Raw genomic sequence first — 15,710 nt, forward strand, 5'->3', positions numbered from 1 at the left:
AATCCTCCTCAGCTTAGGTCCTCAGACGTGTCTAAACAAGAACATCTATCAGACAAATGTACTGCAATCTTCATCATCAGCCACCCCACAAAACACACACACACACACACACACACACACACACACACACACACACACACACACACACACACACACACACACACACACACACACACACACACACACACACACACACACACACACACACACACACACACACACACACACACACATGCACGCGCACGCGCACACGCACACGCACACACACACACACACACACACACTTCTGACCTACACATACCCGCGATAGGTGTAAATGTCATCTTTGAATTTTTAGCAGCGGAGGAGGTGGAGAGAAGACAATCTCAAGTCATAGTGTTGTGTGACACAGACACAGGTGGTTAAAGAGGCAGTCTAGTGCTTCAAAGAAAAAAAGCACTGAAATTCATGAATTATATAAAGACATCTGGATGAGATTTACAGTTGAAAACAGTTAGGGGGTAAAATAATCAACAGAAACAGTCTACAAAACAAACCCTTATACCATTATATTACCATATCAAAAAATATATACACTGAGTATACCAAAAGATTAAGAACACCTTCCTAATATTGAGTTGCACCCCCCCTTTTTTGGAGTCAAAATCATTCCAAATGGATGCTGGCCCATGTTGACTCCAATGCTTCCCACAATGCTTCCCACAATGCTTCCCACAATGCTTCCCACAATGCTTCCCACAATGCTTCCCACAATGCTTCCCACAATGCTTCCCACAGTCAAAATAGCTGGATGTCCTTTGGGTGGTGGACCATTCTTCATCCACACAGGAATCTGTTGAGGGTGAAAACCCAGCTGCGTTGCAGTTCTTGACACAAGCCAGTGCGCCTGGCACCTACCATACCCGATTCAAATGTCTTGCTCATTCACCCTCTGAATGGCACACGTACACAATCCATGTCTCAATTGTTTCAAGGCTTAAAAATCCTTCTTTAACCTGTCTCCTCCCCGTTAACTACACTGATTGAAGTGGATTTAACAAGTGACATCAATAAGGGATCATAGCTTTCACCTGGATTCACCTGGTCAGTCTATGTCATGTAAAGAGCAGGAGTTGATAACGTTTTATAAACTCACTGTATACAATGCATTCGGAAAGTATTCACACCCCTTCATTTTTTACACATATTGTTACGTTACAGACTTATTCTAAAATTGATTAAATGGTCCCCCCCCATCAATTAATTAACACACAATAATGACATCAACACTTGTATAAATACTTGTATAAATACAAAAAAACTGAAATATCACATTTAGACCCTTTACTCAGTACTTTGTTGAAGCACCTTTGGCAGCGATTACAGCCTTGAATCTTCTTGGGTATGACGCTACAATCTTGGCACACCTGTATTTGGGGAGTTTCTCCCATTCTTCTCTGCAGATCCTCTCAAGCTCTGTCAGGTTGTATGGGGAGTGTTGCTGCACATCTATTTTCAGGTCTCTCCAGAGAGATCCGTTTCAAGTCTGTGCTCTGGCTGCGTCATTCAGAGACTTGCCCGGCGTTGTCTTGGCTGTGTGCTCAAGGTTGTTGTCCTGTTGGAAGGTGAACCTTCGCCCCCAGTCTGAGCTCCTGAGTGCTCTGGAGCAGGTTTTCATCAAAGATCTCTCTGTATTTTGCTCCGTTCATCTTTCCCTTGATCCTGACGATCCAGTCTTCCACTCCATGATGCCACCACCACCACCACATTCAATCTTGGTTTCATCAGACCAGAGAATCTTGTTTATCATGGCCCGTGAGTTCTTACAGTGCCTTTTGGCAAACTCCAAGCGGGCTATTGTGCATTTTACTGAGGAGTGGCTTCTGTCTGGCCACTCTACCGTAAAGGCCTGCTTGGTGGAGTGCTGCAGAGATTGTTGTCCTTCTGGAAGGTTCTCCCATCTCCACAGAGGAACTCTGGAGCTCTGTCAGAGTGACCATCTCCCCCAATTGCTAAATTTGGCCAGGCAGCCCACTCTAGGAAGAGTCTTGGTTCCAAACTTCTTCCATTTAAAAATGATGGAGGCCACTGTGTTATTGGGGGCCTTCAATGCTGCAGACACCTGTCTCGGAGCTCTACGGACAATTCATTCGATCTCTGACATACACTGTCAGCTGTGGGACCTTATATAAACATGTGCGTGCCTTTCCAAATCATATCCAAACAATTGGACATCAATCAAGTTGTAGAAACATCTCAAGGATGATTTATTTACCTTTATTTTACCTTTATTTAACTAGGCAAGTCAGTTAAGAACAAATTCTTATTTTCAATGACAGCCTAGGGACAGTGGGTTCGGGCGGGCGGGTAGAGGTTAATCGTAGAGGTTAATCCACGTCCTGCAGTGCCTAGCTCCACTCCCCAGCTGCTCTCATTTGTTGACTTCTATAACTGTAAAAGCCTTGGTTTCATGCATGTTAACATTAGAAGCCTCCTCCCTTAGTTTGTTTTACTCACTGCTTTAGCACACTCTGTCAACCCGGATGTCTTAGCTGTGCCTGAATCCTGGCTTAGGAAGTCCACCAAAAACCCTGAAATCTCCATCCCCAACTATAACAGTTTCCGCCAAGATAGAACTGCCAAAGGGGGCGGTGTTGCAATCTACTGCAAAGATAGCCTGCAGAGTTCTGTCTTACTATCCAGGTCTGTACACAAACAATTCGAGCTTCTACTTCTAAAAATGCACCTTTCCAGAAACAAGTCTCTCACTGTTGCCGCTTGCTAAAGACCACCCTCTGCTACCAGCTGTGCCCCTGACACCATATGTGAATTGATTTCCCCCCATCTATCTTCTGAGCTCGTGCTACTGGGTGACCTAAACTGGGACATGCATAACACCCCGGCCATCCTACAATCTAAGCTTGATGCCCTCAATCTCACACAAATTATCAATGAACCTACCAGGTACAACCCCAATCCGTAAACACGGGCACCCTCATAGATATCATCCTGACTAACTCGCCCTCCAAATACACATCTGCTGTTTTCAATCAAGATCTCAGTGATCACTGCCTCATTGCCTGCATCAGTAATGGGTCTGCGACAAAATGACCACCCCTCATCACTGTCAAACGCTCCCAAAAACACTTCAGCGAGTAGGCCTTTCTAATCGACCTGGCACGGGAATCCTGGAAGGATATTGACCTCATCCCGTCAGTAGAGGAAGCCTGGTTATTCTTTAAAAGTGCTTTCCTCACCATCTTAAATAAGCATGTCCCGTTCAAAAAATGTAGAACTAGGAATACATATAGTCCTTGGTTCACTCCAGACCTGTCTGCCATTGACCAGCACAAAAACATCCTGTGGCGTTCTGCATTAGCATCGAATAGCCCCCGTGATATGCAACTTTTCAGGGAAGTTAGGAACAAATATACACAGGCAGTTAGGAAAGCTAAGGCTAGCTTTTTCAAACAAAAGTTTCCATCCTGTAGTACAAACTCAAAAAAGTTCTGGGCCTGTAAAGTCCATGGAGAATAAGAGCACCTCCTCCCCGCTGTCCACTGCTCTGAGGCTAGGAAACACTGTCACCACTGATAAATCCACTATAATTGAGAATTTCAATAAGCATTTCTCTACGGCTGGCCATGCTTTCCACCTGGCTACCCCAACCCAGGTCAACTGCCCGAATCCCACCGTACCTTCTCCGCTATGCAATCTGGTTTCAGAACTGGTCATGGGTGCACCTCAGCCACACTCAAGGTCCTAAACAATATCATAACCGCCATCGATAAGAGACATTACTGTGCAGCCATATTCATAGTCCTGGCCAAGGCTTCGACTCTGTCAATCACCACATTCTTATTGGCAGACTCAACAGCCTTGGTTTCTCAAATGATTGCCTCGCCTGGTTTACCAACTACTTCTCTGATAGAGTTCAGTGTGTCAAATCGGAGGGCCTGTTGTCCGGACCTCTGGCAGTCTCTATGGGGGTGCCACAGGGTTCAATTCTCGGGCCGACTCTCTTCTTTGTATACATCAATGATGTCGCTCTTGCTGCTGGTGATTCTCTGATCCACCTCTATGCAGACGACACCATTCTGTATACTTCTGGCCCATCTTTGGACACTGTGTTAACCTCCAGACGAGCTTCAATGCCATACAACTCTCCTTCCATGGCCTCCAACTGCTCTTAAATGCAAGGAAAACTAAATGCATGCTATTCAATCGATCACTGCCTGCACCTGCCCGCCTGTCCAGCATTACTACTCTGGACGGCTCTGACTTAGAATATGTGGACAACTACAAATACCTAGGTGTCTGGATAGACTGTAAACTCTTCTTCCAGACTCAAATTAAGCATCTCCAATCCCAAATTAAATCTAGAATCAGCTTCCTATATCGCAACAAAACATCCTTCACTCATGCTGCCAAACATACCCTCGTAAAACTGAACATCCTACCGATCCTCGACTTCGGCGATGTCATCTATAAAATAGCCTCCAACACTCTACTCAACAAATTGGATGCAGTCTATCACAATGCCATCCGTTTTGTCACCAAAGCCCCATACACTACCCACCATTGCGACCTGTATGCTCTCGTTGGTTGGCCCTCGCTTCATACTCCTCGCCAAACCCACTGGCTCCAGGTCATCTACAAGCTAGGTAAAGCCCCACCTTATCTCAGCTCACTGGTCACCATAGCAGCACCCACTCATTGCACACGCACCAGCAGGTATATCTCACTGGTCACTCCCAAAGCCAATTCCTCCCTTGGTCTTCTTTCCTTCAAGTTCTCTGCTGCCAATGACTGGAACGAACTGCAAAAATCACTGAAGCTGGAGACTCATATCTCCCTCACTAGCTTAAAGCACCAGCTGTCAGAGCAGCTCACAGATCACTGCACCTGTACATAGCCCCTCTGTAAACAGCCCATCTATCTACCTCATCCCCATACTGTATTTATTTATTTATCTTGCTCCTTTGCACCCCAGTATCTCTACTTGCACATTCATCTTCTGCACATCTACCATTCCAGTGTTTAATTGCTATATTGTAATTACTTCGCCATCATGCCCTATTTATTGCCTTACCTCTCTTATCCTACCTCATTTGCACTCACTGTATATGTACCTTTTTGTTTTATTTTTTCTACTGTATTATTGACTGTATGTTTTGTTTATTCCATGTGTAACTCTGTGTTGTTGTATGTGTCGAATTGCTATGCTTTATCTTGGCCAGGTCGCAGTTGCAAATGAGAACTTGTTCTCAGCTAGCCTACCTGGTTAAATAAAGGTGAAAAAAATCAAATATACCACTGCTTTCAGCCAATCAGTTTTCAGGGCTCAAACCACCCGGTTTATAATACAGATTATAAACCGGGTAGTTTGGGTCCTGGATGGTGATTGGCTGAAACAGCATTCCAGCCTTGTGTATAACAGACAATATACCATGGGTATGACACAAAACTACTTGTTCACTGTTCTATTTATGTTGTAACCGGTTAATAATAGCAATAAGGCACCTCAGGGATTTGTGGTGTATGGACAATATAATGTATCACTGCTAAGGGTTGTATCCAGGCTGTATAATGTTTGTTTGTTTATACAGAATTCATTGTATCGTAGTAAATCAGCCCAATGTACGCCGACCCTGAGACTCTGGGTCAATTAAACCCTGCAATTAAACCCTGCTGTATATCTCTCACAAAGACAACACAAATTAAACCCTGCTGTATAGCTCTCACAAAGACAACACAAATTAAACCCTGCTGTTTATCTCTCACAAAGACAACACAAATTAAATCCTGCTGTATATCTCTCACAAAGACAACACAAATTAATCCCTGCTGTATAGCTCTCACAGAGACAACACAAATTAAACCCTGCTGTATAGCTCTCACAAAGAGAACACAAATTTAACCCTGTTGTATATCTCTCACAAAGACAACACAAATTAAACCCTGCTGTATATCTCTCACAAAGACAACACAAATTAAACCCTGCTGTATATCTCTCACAAAGACAACACAAATTAAACTCTGCTGTATAGCTCTCACAAAGACAACACAAATTTAACCCTGATGTATAGCTCTCACAAAGACAACACAAATTAAAGTCTGCTGTATATCTCTCACAAAGACAACACAAATTAAACCCTGCTGTATAGCTCTCACAGAGACAACACAAATTAAACCCTGCTATATATCTCTCACAAAGACAACACAATTTAAACTCTGCTGTATAGCTCTCACAAAGACAACACAAATACTAGGTGTGTGTGGAGTGGTTCTGTCTGCCCTGCCAGGGCTCTCCTCTCTCCTTTCTCTACTCACTACTCTCTCTCCTCCTCTCTCTCCTCCTCTCTCTCCTCCTCTCTCTCCTCTTTCTCCAGCCTGCGGCACTCTGGCCCTCTCCTCTCCTCTCCTTGCTGCCTGCCACCAGCTCTTGGCTCCATTCCCAGCCTTTTAGTGAGTGTTACCTGTCAGGACCTGAATTATACCTGCCTGCAGGCTCAGTCCATATGAGTCATACATCAGCCGGAGGGAGAGAGAGAGAGAGAGAGAGAGAGCGAGAGAGAGAGAGAGAGAGAGAGAGAGAGAGAGAGAGAGAGAGAGAGAGAGAGAGAGAGAGAGAGAGAGAGAGAGAGAGAGAGAGAGAGAGAGAGAGAGATGGAGTGATAGGGAGTGATAGGGAGTGATAGGGAGTGATAGGGAGTGAGAGATTGCACTCAACCTCATCTGTACAAAGCCTAGGCAATTACTGAGTGCCAGCTCTAGACATGGCAGTCACACCAGCAACAAAGCTGCTCACAATAGACCTCATTACCAACCAGTGGATTTACTGAGAAAAGATTTCCCTTTTAGTCCAAATCTTTAGACGTTTTATTTGTGTATGTTCTCACAATGATGGGCGATGGAATAAACAGTATTAAAATGATTACTCACCAAATCAGAAAGATATGTCAAAGATATTAATATTGTGCAATACATTACTGTATGTACCAATGTCAACATGTAACACTCTCACTAAAACTGGCTTTAATTTACACCTTGATTAGATGTGTAATCTCTGTTAAATCATAGGTTAATGTAGGCACAGATTGGTTTATGATTAATTGACAATATTATTTTTTGCAATTTTTGACTCCCAATAGAGTTACATACATCAAGGTCAAGTGTAATGTTACATACATCAAGGTCAATTGTAATGTTACATACATCAAGGTCAATTGTAATGTTACATACATCAAGGTCAATTGTAATGTTACATACATCAAGGTCAAGTGTAATGTTACATACATCAAGGTCAATTGTAATGTTGCACATATCAAGGTCAATTGTAATGTTGCACATATCAATGTCAATTGTAATGCTGCACATATCAATGTCAATTGTAATGTTGCACATATCAATGTCAATTGTAATGTTACATACATCAAGGTCAATTGTAATGTTGCACATATCAAGGTCAATTGTAATGTTACACATATCAATGTCAATTGTAATGTTGCACATATCAAGGTCAACTTTAACATTACACATGTTAAATTATCAATGAGTGTGGAACGCCTCATCCACCCTACTACTCTATTTCTGTCTCTCTCTCTTACTCTCTCTTACTCTCTCTCTTTTTCTCTTTTTCTCTTTTTCTCTTTTTCTCTTTTTCTCTTTCTCTCTTTCTCTCTCTTTCTCTCTTTCTCTCTCTCTCTCTCTCTCTCTCTCTCTCTCTCTCTCTCTCTCTCTCTCTCTCTCTCTCTCTCTCTCTCTCTCTCTCTCTCTCTCTCTCTATCTCTCTCTCTCTCTCTCTCTCTCTCTCTCTCTCTCTCTCTCTCTCTCTCTCTCTCTCTCTCTCTCTATCTCTATCCCTCTCTCTCTCTCTCTACACATCTCTCGCTCTATCCCTCTCTCTCTCTGTCTGTCTGTCTGTCTGTCTGTCTGTCTGTCTGTCTGTCTGTCTGTCTGTCTGTCTGTCTGTCTGTCTGTCTGTCTGTCTGTCTGTCTGTCTGTCTGTCTCTCTCTCATGTCCTACTTCAAAGAGCAGACACACAGTAGATCCTGTTTGAGGTTGCTCTAATGGCCGCAGACTCTCAAACAGCTAGCATCGTCTTCACATTGTGTTCGGGTGTGTGTGCGGGGGTAACAGTCATTGTCATTACTACACCCAAACACAGCCATATGCCTCCACACCTCCACCTCCTCCTCTTCCCTAGCTTGAACACTATAGCCGGGGGTTCAACTGGGGCCGCCAGTGAAATCAATCATATTATGTTACTGAGCAGAGGAGAGATGAAGCAAGACAGCAGACTACAAGACAGCAGAGCTCAGCCAACAAGAGTAGCAGTTTAGTAAAGACAAATATATGTGCGTCTCTTGTGCACGGGTCGCCTAGAAAGTAGAAGATTTAACCATGTTATTATATCACTATATATATATCACTGCACAGTTTTAGGCTACTGTAAACATATCATCACTAGAGCACCAACCAGCCAATCAACCAACCAACAAGCCGACCAACCGACCAACCAACAAACCAAACAACCAACTACCCAACCGACCGACCGACCAGCCAATCAACCAACCAACCAATAAACCGACCAATCGACTAGCCAATTAACCAATCAACCAATCAACCAACCAACCGGCCAACCGACCGGCCAATCAACCGACCAGCCAATCAACCAATCAACCAGTCAATCATCCAATCAACGGACGGACCAGCCAATCAACCATCCAATCAACCGACCAATCAACCAACCAATCAATAGAACGACCGACCAGCCAATCAACCAATTTAACCAACCAATCAACCGACCCACCAGCCAATCAACCAATCAACCGACCAACGAACAGACCAACCAATCAACCTACCAACCAACCAATCAAAAAATGAACCGACCAACTGACCAGTCAATCAATCAACAAATCAACCGACTAACTGACCAGCCAATCAACCAATCAATCAACAGACTGACCAATCAACCAACCAAACAAACGACCAGCCAATCAACCAATCAACCGACTAACCAACCGTCCAACTGACAGGCCAATCAACCAATCAACCCACTGACCGACCAGCCAACCAATCAATCAACCAACCAGCCAGCCAATTAACCAATCAACCAACCGACCGACCAACCAGCCAATCAATCAATCAACCAATCAATCGACCGACCGGCCACACACACACACACACACACACACACACACACACACACACACACACACACACACACACACACACACACACACACACACACACACACACACACACACACACACACACACACACACACACACACACACACACACACACACACACACAGAGCTCTTCCTCTCAGCCTGCCCCTCTATTTGTGGGTAATTTATCACCCAGGGTCTTTGGGAGAGGGAGAGGTCTGATGCATGTGTCATTTGTCTGTGGCACCAAATGCAATTCTAGCCCACTGGTTCATGGAGACGCCTTGATGGGGTGACACTGGAGACACAGCTATCAATCTCTCTAGCCCACGTAAGGGGAGTAAATAGCATCAAGTGGAGAAGCTTTTGTTTAAACATGCCCTGAGTGGAGGAGGACTCTGGGAACGTCTGGTGACTTTACATGTCAGCTGTCAACGAAGTTCGATTTCCTATCGCCACCTTTCTCTTCTTTTGAGTGATTTCTAAAGTGATCCTCTGTGGCTCAGTTGGTAGAGCATGCAACATAAGGATAGTGGGTTTGTTTCCCGGGACCACCTGTATGTAAAATGTAGGCACTCATGACTGTAAATCAACCCATCAGAGTCTAAGGCCTGTCTAAGCCGGGGGAGGTGGGGTTCTACTAAGTTATATGGAATTGTTTCAAGAAGGTCATACCAAGGATCATTTAGCTTTTTGATTTTGAAATATAGGACAGACCCCTTGAAGTATATTACTGCTATTAGCCAATACAAACCCATTGAATAACAGATTCACTACATGGAACAACAGATAGTCCCAAAAGCATATCAAAAGGAAGTTTGTTCTGAAGTGTCTGTCCTATATTTGAGAGATATAAGAAAGATCAGGAAACATGTACACGTATTTAACCCCATATTTTTGGCATTAAACGGTCTCCACATATACTTCCATTCATTTTTTCAACTGGTACCAGGGACCTTCAGACAAGTCTTGTGAGGCCTGTGGGCATCCTAGAGCAAAACAACCCACATGTACATGTTGGTAAGAGTCTCACCTTTGCACAGGGGGGTCAATCGTGTGTAGGCCAGACGGTTTGGACACTACAGACAGAAGTTGGCAGGTCGTGTGTACTGAGTTCAAACTAGTCTCCTGACACTTGTGTAGGTCATAGAGCCCAATTTTCAGGATGTCTCATGGTCTGATAAACACTGCTCTAGCTCTGTCACCTTTCACCGCAGATGCGGAAGTGAGACATAGGTGGATGCGGTGGATTGAGACGCATCCATTGTTCCTTAAACAGATTTTTATTGGGATTGTTTTTATTATGCTAATTAGATTTTCGCGGGGGCGCGGACATTGATCTCAGGGGGATGTTAAAGTTGCCATTGATCATTGACTTAACATTTGCAAGAATTTGGGTGACCTTGAAGATATAAACGACTATAAACTGGCGAATTCTGGATAACATCCAAGATTACAGCAAAATGGTTGGGTCCACAGCTCTCGAAGTACAACACTCCGGTCTCTATGTAATCTGTCAATGTGTCTGGGAAATCACCACAGCAATCACAGAAAGAATACAGATGTAGGATCTGAATTTGAGCTACAGCAGGAAAATAATCCTGCAGCAACAGGAAATATGAATCAGTGCGTGGATTATACAGTAATTAATGAACATTGATGTTAGGGTTGATCAATTTTTCAAAAATGGAAAATCAAGTCTGAAATTTCAAGGTGGAAATTACAAACTTCAGAAGCCTTTTTAATGCTCAAATACACCACAAGTTTACACCACAAGTTTACTACATTGCAGGAATGTTCTCCTGCAACAGGTTGATCAAATTAAAAACCTACATCTGTAGATGTTGCACAACCACAATCAACCAGTATCAATCTAACACTCAAGCAGGTCCTCAGATATTCTGACACATTTTGCAATCAACTTTTCACAGCCAGTGATTGCAATTGCAGGTTTGCTTTTTGTGCAGGAGCAAAGGCCTGGAGCTGGAGAGCTTGATTTGTCCATGACAGGTCAGGGAGGGCTGAGCGAGTGAGTGAGTGAGAGAGTGAGGAGGAGGAGGAAAAATGCAGATTATAAGGGGAGTGAAGAAAGATCTTTACCTTCGGTGTCTGGCGTATTTGCCGCTGACGTGTCCGCTTCCATCACAGCCTGGAGTAGGACAGCTGTAAACACAAAGGAGAGACACTGGAGTTAACACGATGCATGGCACGATAGGCACGTACACACACACACACACACGGCCCCTCCCCCTTCACCCGATGCACACACACTCCTCCAGATGACATCCCATTCCCTCACACACAGATAGTGTTCAGTACATGCATGACAAAACACATGATCCAGAGGAATGCACAGGACCATAGCAGCTGTGTATTATTCATGTAATGAGAACACACAGCCAGCAGCCTCGAGGCCAGGCGATGACTCAGTACTCTGCATATTTCATAGCAGCCCATCAGCCTTCCTTTAGACAGCTGTGAGTGCCAAAGATAAAGAGCCCCTTTTAAGGAACACTTGGTGCTTCTCCCTTTGACCCCACACCTATAGGTACTAGGAGGTAAACTCTGTTGTAGCTTTCCATTGGCCCATTCGCCCGCGGTTCCCTCTCACTGCCATCACATCCGCTAGTTTATAGCCACCTGTGGTGTACGGTATCCATATTAGGAGATCAAATCAAATCGTATTTGTCACAGGCGCCGAATACAACAGGTAGACCTTACGTGGAATGTTTAGTTACAAGCCCTTAACCAACAATGCAGTTCAAGAAATAGTTAAGAAAATATTGACAAAAAAAATAAAAGATTACATAATAAAATAACAATAACAAGGCTATATACAGGGGGTACCGCTACCGAGTCAATGTGCGGGGGTACAGGTTAGTCAGGCTATATACAGGGGGTACCGGTACCGAGTCAATGTGCGGGGGTACAGGTTAGTCAGGCTATATACAGGGGGTACCGGTACCGAGTCAATGTGTGGGGGTACAGGTTAGTCAGGCTATATACAGGGGGTACCGGTACCGAGTCAATGTGCGGGGGTACAGGTTAGTCAGGCTATATACAGGGGGTACCGGTACCGAGTCAATGTGCGGGGGTACAGGTTAGTCAGGCTATATACAGGGAATACCGGTACCGAGTCAATGTGCGGGGGTACAGGTTAGTCAGGCTATATACAGGGAATACCGGTACCGAGTCAATGTGCGGGGGTACAGGTTAGTCAGGCTATATACAGGTAATACCGGTACCGAGTCAATGTGCGGGGGTACAGGTTAGTCAGGCTATATACAGGTAATACCGGTACCGAGTCAATGTGCGGGGGTACAGGTTAGTCAGGCTATATACAGGGGGTACCGGTACCGAGTCAATGTGCGGGGGTACAGGTTAGTCAGGCTATATACAGGGGGTACCGGTACCGAGTCAATGTGCGGGGGTACAGATTAGTCAGGCTATATACAGGGAATACCGGTACCGAGTCAATGTGCGGGGGTACAGGTTAGTCAGGCTATATACAGGGAATACCGGTACCGAGTCAATGTGCGGGGGTACAGATTAGTCAGGCTATATACAGGGAATACCGGTACCGAGTCAATGTGCGGGGGTACAGATTAGTCAGGCTATATACAGGGAATACCGGTACCGAGTCAATGCGCGGGGGTACAGGTTAGTCAGGCTATATACAGGGGGTACCGGTACCGAGTCAATGTGCGGGGGTACAGATTAGTCAGGCTATATACAGGGGGTACCGGTACCGAGTCAATGTGCGGGGGTACAGGTTAGTCAGGCTATATACAGGGAATACCGGTACCGAGTCAATGCGCGGGGGTACAGGTTAGTCAGGCTATATACAGGGGGTACCGGTACCGAGTCAATGTGCGGGGGTACAGATTAGTCAGGCTATATACAGGGGGTACCGGTACCGAGTCAATGTGCGGGGGTACAGATTAGTCAGGCTATATACAGGGAATACCGGTACCGAGTCAATGTGCGGGGGTACAGGTTAGTCAGGCTATATACAGGGAATACCGGTATTGAGTCAATGTGCGGGGGTACAGGTTAGTCAGGCTATATACAGGGAATACCGGTACTGAGTCAATGTGCGGGGGTACAGGTTAGTCGAGGTCATTTGTACAATTTAGGAAGCTTTGTCTGACCACTGATTTAGTTTTGCTTGACAACTTCCTAATATGGATGCCGCGGTGGTGGATGTCCGTCATGCACCATCCACAATGAAAAGTGCATGACGGTGCTAATTAGAGCAGAACAGCAGCTCTCGCTCTCTCCAAGGTGAACAGATCCATAGATTGTCGGTGAATGGCAGGAGCACGCATCGATCACTGCTATTGGCCTTATTGATGTGTGTAGGCCTGGAAATGGATCCATGGGCTGATGAAACACCTATGTCCTCAGGGAGAGGATGTGTATAGGCCAGTGGGCTGTCTGTCTCTGTGTGTGCATGCGTGGGTGCTTGCCTGACTGTCTGCCTGCGTGTGTGTGTACGTGTGCGTGCACGTTTGCATGTGTGTGCTTGTACGTGTACGTGTGTGTGGATGTTTACGTGTGTATGCTTGTACGTGTACGTGTGTGTGGATGTTTACGTGTGTATGCTTGTACGTGTACGTGTGTGTGTATGTTTACGTGTGTCTGCTTGTGTGTGTATGTGTGTGTGTATGTTTACGTGTGTATGCTTGTATGTGTACGTGTGTGCGGACGTGCGCGATCATAAGTGTGTGAGAAGCAAGAGCCAGGGAAGTGGTGTGGAGAGATTATGGATTAGGGGTTCTGAGCTGAGAAATACCATCAAGAGGGAGAAGGGTGTTTAGAGATAGAGACTGTGCAGGCCACTGGCCAGACAGAAAACACACGATTACAGAGTGTACTAGAATGTTTATAACATTGGTGTATTCTACAACTGCAATGAAAAAGGGTAGATATATCGCAAACATTTTTTGGGGGAAAATAATCAATCATTTTTAATCTGTTCAATGAAGGCATGAAAGTAATTATGAGCTAAACACTTGATCCTTGTCCAAATGTTACAGCTGAGGAAATGACTAGAGAGATACGGTAAAGGCACTGTCAACAGTGGCTGTTTACAATACAACACCTCAAGTCACTGTGGATATGATGTCAGTACGGTGTCCATATTAGGACATGTCAGGGATATTCACTTGTATCACTGGCACGAAGTGAAACATGGTCCCTCTCAACATGACCAATCTGCAGGGAGTGATAATAGAATGCAGTTGATCATAATATCCCCACTATAGCCTACTGTTAATACAACAGCAAATCAAATATATATAGAAAACCATTGACCACTCAGAGAGTCTGTAAAGCCCTCAGGAATGAATTACGCACCAACCTGAATAACTCCTGTGCTGCCGTCTCCACTGGAACTAGTGAGAAAGATGAACAAAGCCACATCAGACACAGTTAGATGCACTGTCTCGTACAACATACACAACAATAGCAGTAAAGAATAAACAATTACAATCAAAATCAAAACTACAGGATCCATCATGCATTTCTGTGTATCTACAGTTACTTTCACTTTGACTTGATGTCCCCCAATATGACACCAGGTGGCTGGCAGATGAGAGGGAGGGGGCAGAGTGAGGGGTTAGGGGAGGCAGTAACTAACAGCCCCAGGCCGTTTAGAGAGACAGACACACTGTACTGTTACCGTAGCGTACCTCGGACCCCTTTGGAACGCGTTCGATGGCGCTTCTCAACCGCATCCACTTCCATCTCGTAAAGACAAAGGGTTGGGAAGCGGTCATTAGTTTCATCCTCTTTCTCTCATGACATAATGAGGACTGAATACTGCACAACACATAGGCTACCATAAATGAAGATGTCACATACAGTAACAGAAGACCTAACTTCATTTCATAGAGCTTCATTGAGTTTCATAGAGCTTCATGGAGCTTCATGGAGCTTCATTCATTACGTAGGGAGATGTAGGACTGTAGTACATCCACTATGTGGAAGTTAGAGTTAGTTACCTGGAATCAGCTGGGTTGACTGTGGCACCACCTCGGGTTCAAAACCACGCCTCCTTCTCTGAGTGTAATAGTTGTGCTTTCTCAGCAGAAACACTTCAAAACTCCCCATCCAAAGGCATGATCTGCAAAGACAATAAAATAACAAGAATATTACACACTCACGGTAGAACATTCTCACATTAGCGGTAGTAAGCGTAAAGATGGTCAAGCTTAGCGGTTAGCATCTTTCTTTTGTCTTATTTGATTGCAATCACTTGCTTTTTCTTTGGGTGCTTTTCAGTTGTTTAATTTCTATTGTTATTCTGTACTTGTTATCCTCTTATGTTTGTTGTGTAGTAAATATTTCCATTTTTACTTTCAACGTTTTTATTTTATTAGTTTTTTTTCCTGTGAAGCACATTGCATTGCATTCCATGTCTGTATAAATAGAGCTTGAGTTGATTTGATTTGACTGTACTAAATTAGCCCGGTTGACTCCATTCTGTAAACAATGCAGTCTTATGAAGGGCAGCATCCTCACTGCTTTGTTTCCATTCCATTGTTTTGGCT

General features: G+C 44.5%; 1 protein-coding gene across 13 annotated transcripts in view; it reads right to left on the reverse strand.

Annotated features, from left to right (window-relative positions):
* LOC139582627 (myelin transcription factor 1-like protein) overlaps positions 1–15,710 on the reverse strand; it is a 111,781-nt gene that overhangs the window by 60,953 nt on the left and 35,118 nt on the right. For 12 of the 13 annotated variants that reach the window (XM_071412780.1, XM_071412784.1, XM_071412783.1 and 9 more), the window contains 4 exons: positions 15,162–15,283; positions 14,850–14,904; positions 14,519–14,552; positions 11,257–11,319 (listed from right to left, as the gene is read on the reverse strand). In XM_071412780.1, coding sequence (XP_071268881.1) covers positions 11,257–11,319; positions 14,519–14,552; positions 14,850–14,904 — 152 coding nt within the window. In that variant the 5' untranslated portion in view covers positions 15,162–15,283. Of the gene's footprint in view, positions 1–11,256; positions 11,320–14,514; positions 14,553–14,849; positions 14,905–15,161; positions 15,284–15,710 lie in introns of all 13 variants that reach the window. The other variant, XM_071412781.1, reaches the window with a different exon arrangement.

Source organism: Salvelinus alpinus, chromosome 8, assembly GCF_045679555.1.
Source record: "Salvelinus alpinus chromosome 8, SLU_Salpinus.1, whole genome shotgun sequence".
NCBI lineage: Eukaryota > Metazoa > Chordata > Actinopteri > Salmoniformes > Salmonidae > Salvelinus > Salvelinus alpinus.